The 15072-nt window shown below is 45.3% G+C and overlaps 1 protein-coding gene across 2 annotated transcripts in view; it reads left to right on the top strand.

The window, feature by feature from the left end:
• Positions 1 to 15072, top strand: part of TDRD3 (tudor domain containing 3) — a 271121-nt gene that overhangs the window by 81756 nt on the left and 174293 nt on the right. The window contains exon 3 of one of the 2 annotated variants that reach the window (XM_032795824.2): positions 8288 to 8353. In XM_032795824.2, coding sequence (XP_032651715.1) covers positions 8288 to 8353 — 66 coding nt within the window. The remainder of the gene's footprint in view (positions 1 to 8287; positions 8354 to 15072) is intronic. The other variant, XM_075061557.1, reaches the window with a different exon arrangement.

The following is a 15072-nucleotide window of genomic DNA, read 5'->3' as shown; positions in this document are numbered from 1 at the left end:
AGAAGCAGCAAAAACCTTATCTACTTAACCAACAACTAGGCAAAACAACAAATATCACAATCTAAGCAAACTATAAGCAATAGGAGCAACAGAACTGAACATAAAAGGCAGGTGAACTTACACGCTTTAATCTAACAAATATAACTTATTAAACTAAAAAACAAAACCTATGTGCACCCCATGCTATGGGGAAGTTACAGAGGCAGAATGGTTGGCCAGGGACGGTGGTGCAGCAGTGGATACAGCTGAAGCGAGACCCCGAGGCAAAGCCCACAGAGGAGAGCTTAGCAGTGGCACAATTATTTTTAGCAGAAAGTGCTGTGGAGTTTAGGAGAGGTTTTAAGACAAGACAGAGGTTTAGCGTGATGTGTGCTGGGGAGACGAGCCAGAGCTAAATACATAAAATGAAAGTATAGGAGTTTTACAGAGGATTTTACCAGCCCAAAGGAAGCAGCAAGGTAAAGAGCAAGAACATCGAAGGCTTAGGTACGGTCTCAATAATCAGGAGATCTCTCAGGCAGCAATTCGTCTTGTGGGTTTTTTTTTTTTCAAAAACGGGAGTACGCTCAAAAAATAAACGAGAGCGAGAATGACCTCCCAGAACCCTGGCTGATCAGACAGGCAGCATGCAGGAACTTTTCTGATCTTATTTAAAATGTCTGTTTTAAAGGGCAACTCAGGCAGTTTCCCGCCAGTACTTTTGATTGGCTCCTCTGATCAGGAGAGCAAGGAGGCAGGGAAAAACCTGTAGTGAGCAAGAGACATGTCTGGGCAGAGTCTGTGCAGTAGGTGACTCAAAAGCAATGAGGTCTAGCTCTCTGCCAGATTTAAAAGCACAATAGGTCTTGCAGCTCTGCACTGCTCACTACACCGAGTCCAGGTTTAAACAGGTGATAACAGGACTAACCCTTTGAACAGGGCAGTGGTCCCACTTAGCACGAGTGGTCATCCCTTTGAGAAGGGCAATGGCTCTTGGTAAACAACTTTAAGGGGCCCTCCCTTTGAGAAGGGCAGTGGCCCTGGTAAACAACTTAACAGCCAGGGAAGGGTCGGCCACAGGAGGAGAATAAAATGGAATATGGGGACAGCTGTAAGAAACAAAATGGAATAGGGGGATAGCTGTAACAGACAGCTGGGAAGTTGCAAGGAATGTGTTGGAGGAGTTTGGGAAGGGCATGGAAAGCAGTTCTCTATCAGCTGCAAGGGGGGCCAAGCACACATGATTTCTTCCTGCAGCATGATTAGTTCCCTCTTACCACTGCATGGCTGGAGTTGGAACCCCTGTTCCTCTGCTATCTTAGTGATTATGCTAAGAGAGCCTTTCCTGTAGTTGTATGTAGTTTTTTATTATTTTTTTAGTATAGATAGTTTACGTAGTTGTGATAATTAGTTACGTATAGTTTTCCTTGGTCAGGATCTGACCCCTCCCTTTCCTGGGAACTATGTCCTGCAATCCAGGGTTCAAGAACTGTGTTTTGTGCCCTCACTCGTTCTCCATGAACAATGAACATCAACGCTGTCTCTGACTTGAGGAAGCTCATATTGCTGTTCAATGTGCCATCTGTAAGGCTTTGCTGCTGTGGACCTGGGAAGCACAACAACTTCACCTCAGGAAGCACCTGAACACCTTAGAGAGGAGGCCATGAAGCTGTGTGCACACTTGCATCTGGGCTCATTGGAACTGATGGTGCGGTGTCCGTCACCGGCGGTGAGCATGTCTCCCAGCACCACTTGTTCCTCAGATCCTGCGGCACCAGCGGTCTTGGAGAATCCCAGACATGAGAGTAGGAAGCACTCTCATGGGCCTAGAAGCAAGTCCCAGTGAGGGCTGCTTCTAAGCGCAGTGTTTCCTCCCAGAGCCATGCCAGGTCGGGTGCAATGTCACATGCTGGCACTGTTGCACTGGTGCCCAAGCTACCCTGCCTGTAGGGTAAGTCGAGGAAGAAAAGGGATGTGGTGGCATTGATTGGTGGCCCCTGTACCTGCCCAGTCTGTACTGTTTCCTGCACACTCATCGCCTGTTCTGCTGCTGCTTCCACAACCTTCGCTGCAGCTGGCTCCGCAGACTCTGCCTTCATCTTCAGCTGCCTCCAAGGACACTTCCCATGTCCTTGGGCGATCTGGAGCCCCTTCTATCCATGGAAGAACTGGAGTTGCCCTATGCATCTTTGCTGCTGCTCTCTGGCCTGTCATTGACCCATGCAGTCCCTACTTCAGCAAGCGAGCCAGTCCTGCTCATGCCAGAGAGGGCCATGCCAACAATGCACTGTGGTTTCCCTTCACCACTGGCTCCCCTGCTACTGGAGGCATCTTCGGACTCTGAGGGATTTTCGGAACAAGAACCAGTCTTCTCTCCTGTATCCAGTGCAGCACTGACTCCTGCTTCAACCCGCCTTATCTTCCTGCTTATGACCCGGCCTTGGCAGTGTGGTACCAATACTCCTAGGGCTCACTGAACCCCCAGGCCCATACTCCTTGGCTACACTGGCCACTCTGGGACCCATACGACCTAGGGTACCTGCCTTCCCAGGTCTCGTACCAGTCTGCCCTGGCTCCTCAACTAGCACCATTGGGCTCTGAGGAGAAGGTGGAGGTCGAGCCCATACTGCTGGTTCCGTGATCCCTACAGCCACTTCCTCCTCTTTGGATAAAGCTCTCATTCCTGTCTCCATGTCTCTCCTTAGTGACCAGAGGCAGTGTCAGGACCTGTTACAAAGGGTGGCAGTGGATCTGAGCATCTCACTGGAGGAGGTTCAGTACCAGCAGCACCAGTTTCTTGACACCCTCCAGTCTCAGGGACCCTCAAGAATGGCACTCCCATTAATGATGCCATACTCCAGTCTGTACAGCGGTGTGGCTCTCCCTGACCGCCTTTACTCCCACACTGAAATGAGCAGAACAGCGCTCTTGCATCCCAGATAGAGAGGCAGACTTTTTGTTTCTCCTCCCCATCCTCCCAGGTCCCTGGTAGTGCACGTGGCCACAGAGAGGGCAGACAATGCCCCCAGAACTCCAGTTCTCCAGACTGGGCAGTGAAATGGTAGATTTTTTTGGTAGGGAAGGTCTTCTCCTTGAGGCGTTGAAATTTTGCATCGCCAACTACCAGGCTCTGCTTGCCAAATACAACTTTAAAACCTGTACCAGACTAGCATAGTTCAAGGACAAGCTATCCGCAGATGAACAGCAGCAATATCAGGCGCTAGTGGGCGAAGGGTGCCTCATAGCCAAGGTCGCCTCCAAGAGACTGTCAACACGGCTGATGTAGCCTTGTGCTCACTCACGTGGGCATTGTTATGTGCTGCAACTCCTGGCTTCAGTCTTCTGGCTTCATTTGAGAGGTCCAAATGACCATTGAGGACCTCCCCTTTGATATGGACAGGTTATTTTAGTCTCTGCAACTCCTCCTAACCCATATACTCCCAGGGGACCCTACCCTCAATGTCTACTCCAACAAGAGGCTGAAACTCTTCTTGCAAAGGGGCCCATAGAGACCATGGCACCTTCCTATGTAGGCAGAGGCTTCTACTCCCCATACTTCCCCATCCCTAAGAAGGACGCCGCCCCATTGTCGATCTTTACTTAGTGTTACCCTTACCTTAATGAATGGTGGCTCATGGTGTTCTCCTGACAGGAGCTTACTTCTGCCATCTCCACTCTTCATACTCTCTAGCCTCTCTGAGCATCTGCATCAATGAGTGGAAGTCAGTGCTCATACCTACGCAGGTGATCAACTTAATTGGAGCACAGCTTGACTCAGTTGCAGCTCAAGCCTTCCTTCCACCAGACCACTTCGCAATGCTGAATGCCCTAGTGATGAAATTCTGCTGCACCTCTCACATCATGGTATGTCATTGTCTTTATCTGAAAATCCAAGTTTCATGTGGTGATGCTGGCTTCTATTATGCTTTCCCTCCCACCCGGGGCCTGGTTTGCAACTCTTGACATCTACCTGGCCCATCGAAGATTTCTCTGCTTCCGTATAGGGCAACACCACTGCCAATTCTGAGTCCTCCCTTTCAGCATTTTGATGGCTCCGCGAGTCGTCATGAAGGCCTTTGTGATCGTGGTGGCTCGCATGTACTGCCTCGGCTACTTGGTGTTACCCTTACCTCAATGAATGGCTCCTCATAGTGCTCTCTCGACCGGAGCTTACCTCTGCCATGTCCACTCTTTGTGCTCTCTAGCCTCTCTGAGCATCTGCATCAATGAGTGGAAGTCAGTGCTCGTACCTACGCAGATGATCAACTTAATTGGAGCACAGTTTGACTCAGTTGCAGCTTGAGCCTTTCTTCCACCAGACCGCTTCGCAACGCTAATTACCCTAGTGACGAAACTCTGCTGCGCCCCTCACATCATGGTATGTCATTGCCTCTCCCCGTTTGCCCATATTGTGGTCTGCACGTACGTGACACCGCATGTGTGTGTATATGTTGTCTACAACAGTGGCTCCTCTCCCTGTACAGACCCTCAGAGATCACCTGTCCTGGCCAAGGTCATGGTTCCTCGAATGGTTCTGGCTTGCCTCACTTCATGGGCTGACCTTCCAATGTCATGGTTGGTACCCCCTTCACTTCTCTCACCCCGCAGACCACCATCACAATGGATGCCTCCCTTGTGGGCTGGGAGGTTCACATACACCATCACGCAATCCAGGGTGTTCGCATGCCACAAGAGGCCAGACTCCACATCAATATTATGAAGCTCTGAGCAGCTCGCCTAACGTGTATCTCCATATATTAATTAAACTGGAGAGGGATCAACCCACATGGCCTGTTTATAACCTTGACTGGGAGCATGAGGAGACACATGACTCTTGAGGATCAATGGAAACTGCTATGAAGACCTTCCAGCTCTGGCACATGCACACCCATGATAGGAATGCAAATAGGGACCACACATCTCAAAGAACCTTCAGTTACAGGTAAGTAACATCCTCCTCATATCCAAGGTTGTCACCTGGCCAAGTTGTGTGTTTTGAATAGCAGTGTAGTCTAGAAGAAAAAATGTAGTATTGGGAGTGTAAGGACTTATTTGGGATTTTTAATGAAAACTGGGTTAATCTAAGAAGTAACTAGCTCTTTTTTTGAAATATTAAGAATAAATTTGCTAGATAGGGTTTTCAAATGTTTTCATTGTCTGCACAATGTCTTACAAGAGTGTTACATGGGATACCCATCCCGTCATAGCTGGGATGGGATAATGTCTCTGTGACAGCTACAGCAACTGCTTCCATGATCAAGAATATTAGGGAAATATGAAATACCTATTTAGCTAACTCTTAATGTGATTTAGCTTTTGAAAATGAGAAGTTATTGCCAAATGACAGGTTTGTTCCCCGCAGATCACTTAAATTCTGTGTGAGGATGAAAGAAGGTGAAAAATCTTTTACCTGTGACTGAGTCTTTACAGTTCTGAAGTCTGGAGGATAACGATCTGGACCAACTTATATAAGTTTGCTAGTGTTTTATGTTTTTATTTAGCTAGATAAATTATATAAGAAAACATGATCAAATGAAAATAAAATGGATTAATATCAAATCACATGAATCTAAAATAAATCAATCATTTAGAAATAAACTTTAATATGGGAAGGAAGTGGATCTTGTTTAGTGCTCACCCAAGAATAATTTAACATTACTAGTTTCAGTGCCAATTTATATTTTTATATTCAAACCAAGTAGCTGATGCCTGGAGGGTTAAATCACTGCAGAGGTGAAATTAATATGTAGACTACAACTTTGATGTCAGCTAAGGTAGTTTGTCTAAATTGCTAGTGATAGTTTAATAATAACTGATCTCCTACTCCTTCCAAACATCATATTATAAAAGTTTTTCCAGAACAATCCAGGATGATATAGCTTGTTACTGTCAAACACAAATTTAGGTGAAAATAACATTTTTTCAAGATTTAAACACATCTCTCAAACTATAAAATATAAATGTGTGAGATATTTCAGACAGATGAGGTTATTTAACCATATGCTGTTTTAGATTTTTGAGAAACCATCTATAGGTGCTGTTTTCAAAACCACGCATGTGTAAGGTCACTTTCAGTCACTTGCTGAACTAAAAAGAATAGTAAAACGAAATGCAAGAATGCTCAGGTAGAGGAATCCCTCTACTAATAAAAATTAGAGAATCAAAAGGTTGATACTTATAGAAGATGGTTGTCACAGCTCATGTAGTTTCAGTTAGCTTCAGGAAACTGGTATATCCCCGTCCCCTCCATGACATTGGCAGCAAAACACATTTATATGATTTATAAAATACAGTTTAACCAGTGTCATAAGTACAGTAGATCACAGAGTATTCTTGTAAAAGAAGTTTGATTACTTTTTGCAATCTGGTGAAATGGGAGAAACTCTTTCCCCTCCCCCCAAAAACAAAAAAAGTACCCCCATATCCCCCCAGCCCAAAACAAAATATTGTTTCAAGTACATTGAGCATGAATTTCTTTTTTATTTCAATACTTTATGGCTGTTATTCCTAATTATATTATTATAGTTAAGGAGCTTGGGGAAATGAATACAGTAAAAACCCTAACATAATGAATTTGGACTTAAATATCTATAAAATATTTTTAAACTTAATTTTAAGACTTTTAGTACAAGTTCAACTTTAAAACTTATCTGCCTTATGTGCATATTAAAATTAGGAAAGGCTTATGTACCACAAAATGTATGGAAGTTCAAAAGCAAATATATTTTCTCATGTACATTGTATATGACTATTGTTACACTGCAGAAAAAGGGCAGAAAGTGAGTTGACCTTTTTTTAATAGATATTTAGAGTGAAACCAGTGAGCAGCTTCCATTCTATAAAGTGTGAATAGTTTCAGTATTACATACCTGTAAAAGTAAAAGCATAAAACATTGGATTATTTTATTTTAGCTGCTAAAAAACAATAATTGTCAGTTCTGAATTGGGATGATAGCCCATATAATATAATAGCCCACTGATACCAGGGCAAATAAATATCCAAGTAATAGTAGCAATTCCATTTTACATTTCTGCATGAATAAGGTTTATAGGAATAGATGACAGGCCGTTTTCAAAATTTGTAAGAAGGCATTAATAAAATAAGAAGTGCTTTGTCTTCAACAGAGAAATTTACATTATCCATAACTTTTTCTTTTAAAGGCAACAGACTTATTTCAAACATTGAACTATAGAAAAAATATAGAGCTTGTCTACACTGGGACTTAGTGCATGGCAAGGTAGGGTGTGAATGTACAGCTCACTAGCTTGCTGCATACTAAGTCGTCGGTGGACCTTGCTACCACATGCAAAAAATGTCAAAAAGAGTATGTCAAAGTGCATGTCAGAATTTTTAGTGCACTGTAGCAGAGTCCCATGCGGTGACTTAGTGCGTGGCAGGCTAGTATGCCGTGCATTCATCCTGGCGTGCTTCACACTAAGTTCCTGTGTAGATAAACCCTTAGATGCTAGTCTAGACTGCACTTTTGTTTTAGCTTGTAACGTGTAGCTGCAGTAACAACTCATACAAGAAGCTTGGTAAGATTTGGATTAATTTCCACCAGTTTTGTGTCGTACAGATTTTAGACATGGAGTACCATCCTGTTATCCAAACCCAGAGTAACTGAAATGCTTATTTAAATTGTGTTTGTATCCCCTGTTGACAGTGCTTGTGGTCCAATGGCTTCCTTGATCATATGAATGCTTTTTCTCTAATTTTTGATGTCCCTGTCACATGTCTGCTGAATGGGACAATACTGATTAGCTACTTGGCCCAATCCCAAAGTAAGCAGTCATTTAAACTCAACAGTATTTAATTCCTTAATGTAAATATGATGTAAACTATGTCTGGATATAATTGTGAAAATCATCCACAAATTTTGAGTGATTTGAAAGACATACAACTGGAAATCGGTCTTTTAAAAAGTGTGAAGAGAGGAAGAAAGAAGCGTATGTTAAATGTCTAAATGACTTCTATTAATGTGTTTAATAATTAGTGTTACTTAATACTTGAGAAAATATGCAACTTAAACATTTTAACAGTTTTTGAAAAGCAGTCTAGAATAATGAGTTCATAAGAATAAATATGCATTTAAAATAACTATCTTCATAACTCTGTACTAATTAAATTCTAGAACTTCTTTTCTTAACAGATGTATACTTACTGGTAAATGTAACACATAATGTGCAAGCTAAAAGTGTTGTGTGTAATATTGGAAAATATAGCCTGTTTTTGCCACTGTATTTAACAAAGCATATTTGGAATAATATATTTAAATTGAAATTTTGTTATCTTCTATTTTGATTTCAGACAGATTTAAGAACTATTGGCAAGAAATTCCTCCCCAGTGACATCAATGGTGGAAAGGTGGAAAAGGTACCCAAGAATGAGTTACTAATTTATCTTCCTCCATCCATATTGACTTTTTGATAATAGCTATATGTTTCATCCTATTTGCATATTCTGGCTCACATTACTTTATAAATATGTAAATATTGTATCTGCATATTATGTATGTTTTTTTTTTTTTTACTGCATACATATATTTCATTCACAAGTCTTGGAAATTGTGAAAAGTGTAAGCCATTTCTGTGCATTTTTGAGCACAGGCTCGCTCTTCAGTCAGTTAAATAAATAGAAATCTGATTTATTTATACAACTTGGGTTTCTGTGTGCTTAGTCCTCATACTTAATTTTACTCCCTTGTTTTTGTTTATAAGCGGTAGTAGTTTTCAATGCAAATAGTTATTTTTGATTTCTACGTTTTGACTGACTGACTGACTGCTGATGGGGAAGGTTTGTGGAAACATTTTTCATTAGTACTTAATTGCTGAACCAAGTAAAAACAGGTTTGTTTTCAGTAAAGTTGCAGAGTGGCCATCCGTTGTGTGGATTTGGTCATCGATTGGTGCTCTGCTATCTGTCTGAAACCATGACAAATGTAGTGCTAATATTAGTGAAGGGAAACAGTAACAGAAGAAATTCTGATAATAAACAGTAAAAAGCTGATTTGAGACATTTTGTATTGCAGACTAGATTTGAGTTTTGAACCAAACTGTGCTTTGTGTGCACGTAACTCTTAACTATTTAAATAAACAAGTTTTCTCTGTAAAAGGGTTCTTCGAGTGATTGCTCGTGTGTATTCCACAGTAGGTGTGTGCGCTCGCCATGTGCACTGGTGCCGGAAGTTTTTCCCCTAGCAATACCTGTAGGGGGGAATGCTTCCAGTGACCCCTGGAGTGGCGCCTGCCTGGTGCAATATAAAGGGAGCTCCGTGCTCCCCCCACCCTCAGTTCCTTCTTGCCGCCAGTGAAGGTGCGTTGGAACTACTCTGCTCCAGCTTTGCTGTAGCTTGGCCCCAGAACTGTTCATTTGTTCAGTGTTAGTACCTGTAATTAGTTAGTTGTTTAGTTTAGTTAGTCAGTGAGCCAGGGCTGGGGCATCCTGGGGTTTAAGTTGTGCAAGCATTCTATGCCAAGAAGTGACCCGCACGCAGACTGTTTGTGCTGCTTCGGAGAAACCCATGTCAGCGAAAGGTGCAAGATTTGCTAGTCGTTTGAGCCTCGGATCAAAAGAGAAAGGGACATTAGGCTCTGGGCCATCCTAATGGAGTAGGCACTGACCCCGACCCTGGCATGCCATTCCATACTGGTACCCGGGGTAGGGGCTACGGTACGTGGCAATCCTCCGGTACCATCGACCAATTGCCACTGCTCCCCATCCACGGGGCACGCCAAGGGGGCCAGGAAAACACTCTCTTCACAGCGGCACCGAGGGAAATCTGGGACAGAGGCTAGGCCTATGCTGGGCAGTCCTCGATCCCCACCGGGCCCTAGGCCCCTGACTCAAGCTGAGCGGAGTAGCCCGGCCCCTTCGGAACAGGCCTTTCCAGATGTCCGGATGCCTTCCATGCCAGAAGCCCTCCAGGTCGCAGGTGAGGGATCATGTCACGCTCCTCTTGTCCTTGTGCACCGTCTTGGGCCTGTTGGTAAACAACACCAAGTCTACGTTAGTCCTCGTCCAGCGTTTATTGAGGTGCCCCTGGATGCAGTGTTGGCCAGGGCCTCTCTCCCGCCAGACAGGTTCGAGACCCTGGAAGTTCTCATTGATTCAATCACATGGTTCCTGGTGACAACAGACAGGATTTGCTTGCAACTCTTGGGTCGCATGTTGGAATGCACGTACATGGTCCGTCACACCAGACTCAGGATGAGGCCCCTCCAGCTCTGGTTGGCCTTGAAGTTCTCCCAGGCCATGGACAGGATGGACAAGGTCCTGACTGTGCTGGACACTGTGATTGCCTTCCTACGGTGGTGGTCCGCCCCAAAAAATGTGCTCCAAGGGGTCCTGTTCAGGGACAGGGCCCCATGGTGTCCGATGCGTTGGACCTGGGTTGGGGGACCCATGTGGGGAATTTTCAGACCCAAGGCCTGTGATCGGCTTGAGAACTGACCCTAAATATAAACATCAAGGAGCGGCTGGCGTGTATGGCTTACCACTCGCACCTGGAGGGCAAGGTAGTGAGGACAACATGGCCTCGATGTTCTATATCAACAAGCAAGGCGGGGCCTGATACTCTGCCCTCTTCCACGAAGCCCTCAGGTTGCGGGACTTCTGTATAGCCCACGACATCCGCCTGAAGGCCTTCCACTTACTAGGCACCTGGAATAAGAGGGTGGATCGCTTGAGCAGGGACCTTTCCTCGCAAGACGAGTGGTCCCTCCACCCAGAAGTGGCCCACTGGCTCTTCCGAAGGTGGGGAACTCCCCAGGTCAACTTATTCGCAACTCGGCAGAACCAACGATGCCCCTGGTTCTGCTCCAGGGGGCGTCTGGGGAGGGGTGCTATCTCTGATGCCTTTCTCCTGTCCTGGTGAGTCTGGCTTCTCTACACCTTTTCCCTGTCCCCCTTAATCAGCAGAGTCCTGGAGAAGATAAAGTTGGACAAGCTGGGTCCTCCTGCTTGCCCTGGCATGTCCCAGGCAGCACTGGTATGGGACCCTCATAGGACTGGCGGTAGCTCCGCTGTGGCCGTTACCACTCTGCCCAGACCTGCTCTCACAGTACCAGGGCTGCCTCCTCCATCCCAACCTACCGGCTCTTCAACTTATGACGTGGCTGCTCAGTGGTTAGGTGGAGAGGAAAGGACGTGCTCGGACCAGGTTCAGCGCATCCTCCTCAAAAGTAGATAGCCCTCCACTCCCTGCACTTGTTTGGCACAGTGGTCCTGGTTTTGTAGGTGGGCGGCGGACCAGGGCCTCTCCTCAGTGACTGCCCTGATCCAGTTTATCCTTGATTAACTCCTCCACTGAGGACCCAGGATCTGGCGCCCTCGTTGGTCAGGTTGCACCTGGCAGCCATATCGGCCTTCCATCTGCAGGTGCAAGGGCACATGGTCTTTTCCCATGCAATGACTGGCTGGTTTCTTAAAGGTTTGGACCGTCTTTTTCCATATTAGACCCCTAGTCCCACAGTGGGACCTAAACCTGGTGTTGGCTTGTCTCACGGAGCCCCCATTTGAACCGCTGGCGAGGTGCTCCTGCTCTCACCTCTTGTGGAAGGTGGCCTTTCTGGTTGCAGTCACGTCGGCCGGGTGAGTCTCAGAGCTCAGGGCCCTGACCTCCAGTCCGCCGTACAGGGTCTTTCATAAGGACAAGGTTCAGCTCCGCCCGCACCCCTCGTTCCTCCTGAAGGTGGTCTCTGCCTACCGCATGGGTCAGGACATTTTTTTTCTACTGGTCCTGTGCCCCAAGCCCCATGCGTCTAGTGAGGGGTGCTGTCTCCATACGCTCGATGTGTGGCGGGCCCTGTCTTTTTCTACCTTGAGCAGACTAAGCCGTTCAGGAAGTCCTTGCAACTGTTCATCACCTCGGCTGAGTGTGCGGGTGCCAGCTGATTTCCAATTGGATCACTTCCTGCATCCGTTCCTCTTATGAGCTGGCGGGTGTCCGCCCGCCACCCATTGTGAGGGCACACTTGACTCGGATGCAGGCCTTGTCGGCTGCCTTCATGGCCCACGTCCCCATCCAGGACATTTGTAGGGCTGCCATGTGGTCTTTGGTTCACACGTTCACCTCACTTTATGCTATCGTCTCCCAGACCAGGGAAGACGCTGAGTTCGGCAGGGCTGTCCTCTATCCTGGGCTTTTGTCATACTGATAAATTAGCGTGAAAAGGAATAAAATACTTCAGGCTTCCTCTACCTCAACATAGCTGCACCTCAGATCAGTGTTGAAGTACCACTGGGTTTTTGGTTTTTTTCCTCATGTGATATCCACCAGACCCTGGCAAATGCACAGCTTCGAGAACTGATTTAATTTCTAAAATGATTTAATTGTTCTAATTTTCTGACCACTTATTACACTCTTATGGACTACTTGAAGGGTAAGTGTTTGTTAGGTTTCACTGATAACTAAGAGTAGACCAGATAATCGTACTTGTCATCTGCTTCAGGGCTTTGCCCTCAAAGAAAATGCTTGCTGAAATATTTGTTACCATGACTTCATTAGTTCAAAATGTGAAGGCCATTCTCTCAAAGAAATATATTTGCATACTGAAAACTTAGTTATTAATCTAGTTGTCCTGGTCACCACTCAATTCTATTTTTACTGCCATCTCAGAGCAGATTAGAGAATGTAGCTCTGTCATACGTTTTTCCAAGACTGTGTTTCACAAAGGGCTCTGCCTTTGGATGCCATGGCGATAGGTGCATTAGAAGTAACAGAGATAGTAATGGCCAGCTGTTACAGGAAGAAATTGCCAAGAAATACAACTATACTTTGTAGGATTGCATGCAGAAAAACAGTGAATTGTGCTTTAAAGCTTCTGCTTGGGGAGGTGAAAAAAGAGTTCAGCACCCTTAGTTTAAATTCAAAAGCTTTCTTATAAATCTATTGTTATCCCTCAGTCGTAATCTAATGTAGATTGCTACATTATGTGCGCTTGAGGGATGTGATTCACACTTTGAGGCATTTATTGCCCTGTGTGCAAAACTTAGTACATAATGATATTGATATATTTCCAGTAGGGTTTGTATGGCTGATAATTTGTCTAATGTATGTTGAACATTCACAGAGCATTTAAGAGATTAATGAACTCTTTTAATTATTTTTATCAACCTATTGTTTGGTTTCATTTTCGCTCTCCAGTTCTTTTTGCCTTTTTTGGTTTGTTTGTTCATCTTTTCCTGTTAATATGTTCCTCTCTCACGCTATGCTGAGTTGATCTGCTTGGAGAGGAGCACATAAGAGGAAGAGTGTGGTAAATCTCACTTCACTGCTTGCAAACTGAGCACAGAAATCTGGGGGGCAATATAAGAAGTTAATCTAAAAATCAGATGATGTTGGGGTAATGTGTGACCTTTTGAGTCCAGAACTGACTTATTCTGAGTTGTCACTGAGGCCATATGTACATTAACACTTAAGTCAGCAAAACATATGTCGCTCAGGGGTGTGAAAAAAACAGCCCCCCGACCCACATAAGTTTAGCGGCATTAGTGGTAGTGTGTGCAGTGCTATGTTGGTGGGAGAGTTTCTCCCGCCGACATAGCTGCTGCTGCTTGTTGGAGGTGGCTTAATTATGTCGACGGGAGAACTCTTTCCTGTCAGCATACAACGGCTACACAAGAGATCTTAAAGTGGTGCAGCTGCATCAGTACAGCTGTGCCGCTGTAAGCTCTCTTGGGTAGACATAGCCTGAGCATCAGGAGACTCAGGAAGGTCAATTTCTATAGGTATATCTTTGTTAGTTGAGTCTTAAATTGTATGTTAAAATTATCTAGTGAGAATTATCTTTTAGATTCTAAATATCAGCTTAACTATTTTAGATTTTTCTTACCTATCTCTGTTGTAAGAATTAAAAAGAAAAAAATAACCATAATGCCTGGAAATGTACTGTGTTTTTGTTCTGTTGCTGAAGACAGAGCCCCCAGTAGAGGGAGCGTAAATCAACTAACCTAGTGGTTCTCAAACTGTGGGTCGTGACCCTCAAAGTGGATTGTGATCCAGTTTTAATGGGGTCACCAAAACTGGTGTTACACTTGCTGGGGCCTGAGGCTTAAGCCCGAGCTCAGGGTTACAGGCCCCCAACCTGGGGCTGAAGCTCTTGGGGTTCAGCTTTGGCCTCTACATCTGAGGCAGTGGGGTCAGGCTTTGTCTCCCCCTGCCCCCCGCCCTGGGTGGCAGGACTCATGCTTTGATCTCCTCCCCCCAGGAAGGCAGGGCTTGGGCAGGCTCAGGCTTTGATCCCCCCTCCTGGGGTCATTTAGCAATTTTTTTCAGAAGGGGGGCACGGTGCAATGAAGTTTGAGAACCCCTGACCTTCCACAAAGTGGAAGACACTTCAACATAATTGGGTTCTGAGAATTATCTCACTGTGAGCTACAGTTGCCAACACTGTATTTCAGAAATACGGGACAGACCTCAGATGTTCCCAGTCTTGACTTGAGACTCTGAGGTTGCATACCTTCTCCCCTGCTCTTTTTAGGAATTCTCTGTCTTCAGCTCTGGGTGCTACACAGAACCCAGGGCCTCAGTTGCTGGGCAGCCGCTATGACTTCTGTTCAGGTTCTGCACAGGTGCCTGGAGTTGTCAGAGGTTGAAGTTGGTAGTGTTTGCCTGCTGCAGTGCTGTGCACCTCTGGGAGGCTTGGATGTAACTAGCTGGGGACACCATTCCAAATTTCAGTGGGAGGGGCAACTTTCAGCAGGGTGGCAGAGCCAAATTTGAGTGACATTGCAAAAATGTGCATCTGGCAAGTTGCCAACCAGCAGCACTTGGCAAAGTGGAGTGCTGTTCTGTCTTGGAATCCAGGTGGAGGAGCAATGCTCTGTACCACTCTAGCAGCACTACACCCTAGTTGAAATACGGCATAAAAGGCGTCCTATACTGAATAAGTAAGAGAGTGGGCACTTTTTATTTAAATAAGGTACGTCCCCTAAAAATATAGGATTGTTGGCATAAACCAAAAGAGCCATGCCTTGGCCTAAGCAGTAGCTAGGGAAGGTCCTCTCATTATTAAGCTCCCCCTGCAACACACCCTGATCCTGTCTGCTAACAGTGGAAGAGTACTTGGGGCACCTTATAGACTAACAAATTT

This window comes from Chelonoidis abingdonii, chromosome 1 (assembly GCF_003597395.2).
Source record: "Chelonoidis abingdonii isolate Lonesome George chromosome 1, CheloAbing_2.0, whole genome shotgun sequence".
Taxonomy (NCBI): domain Eukaryota; kingdom Metazoa; phylum Chordata; order Testudines; family Testudinidae; genus Chelonoidis; species Chelonoidis abingdonii.
This window is presented reverse-complemented; position numbering and strand designations above follow the sequence as displayed.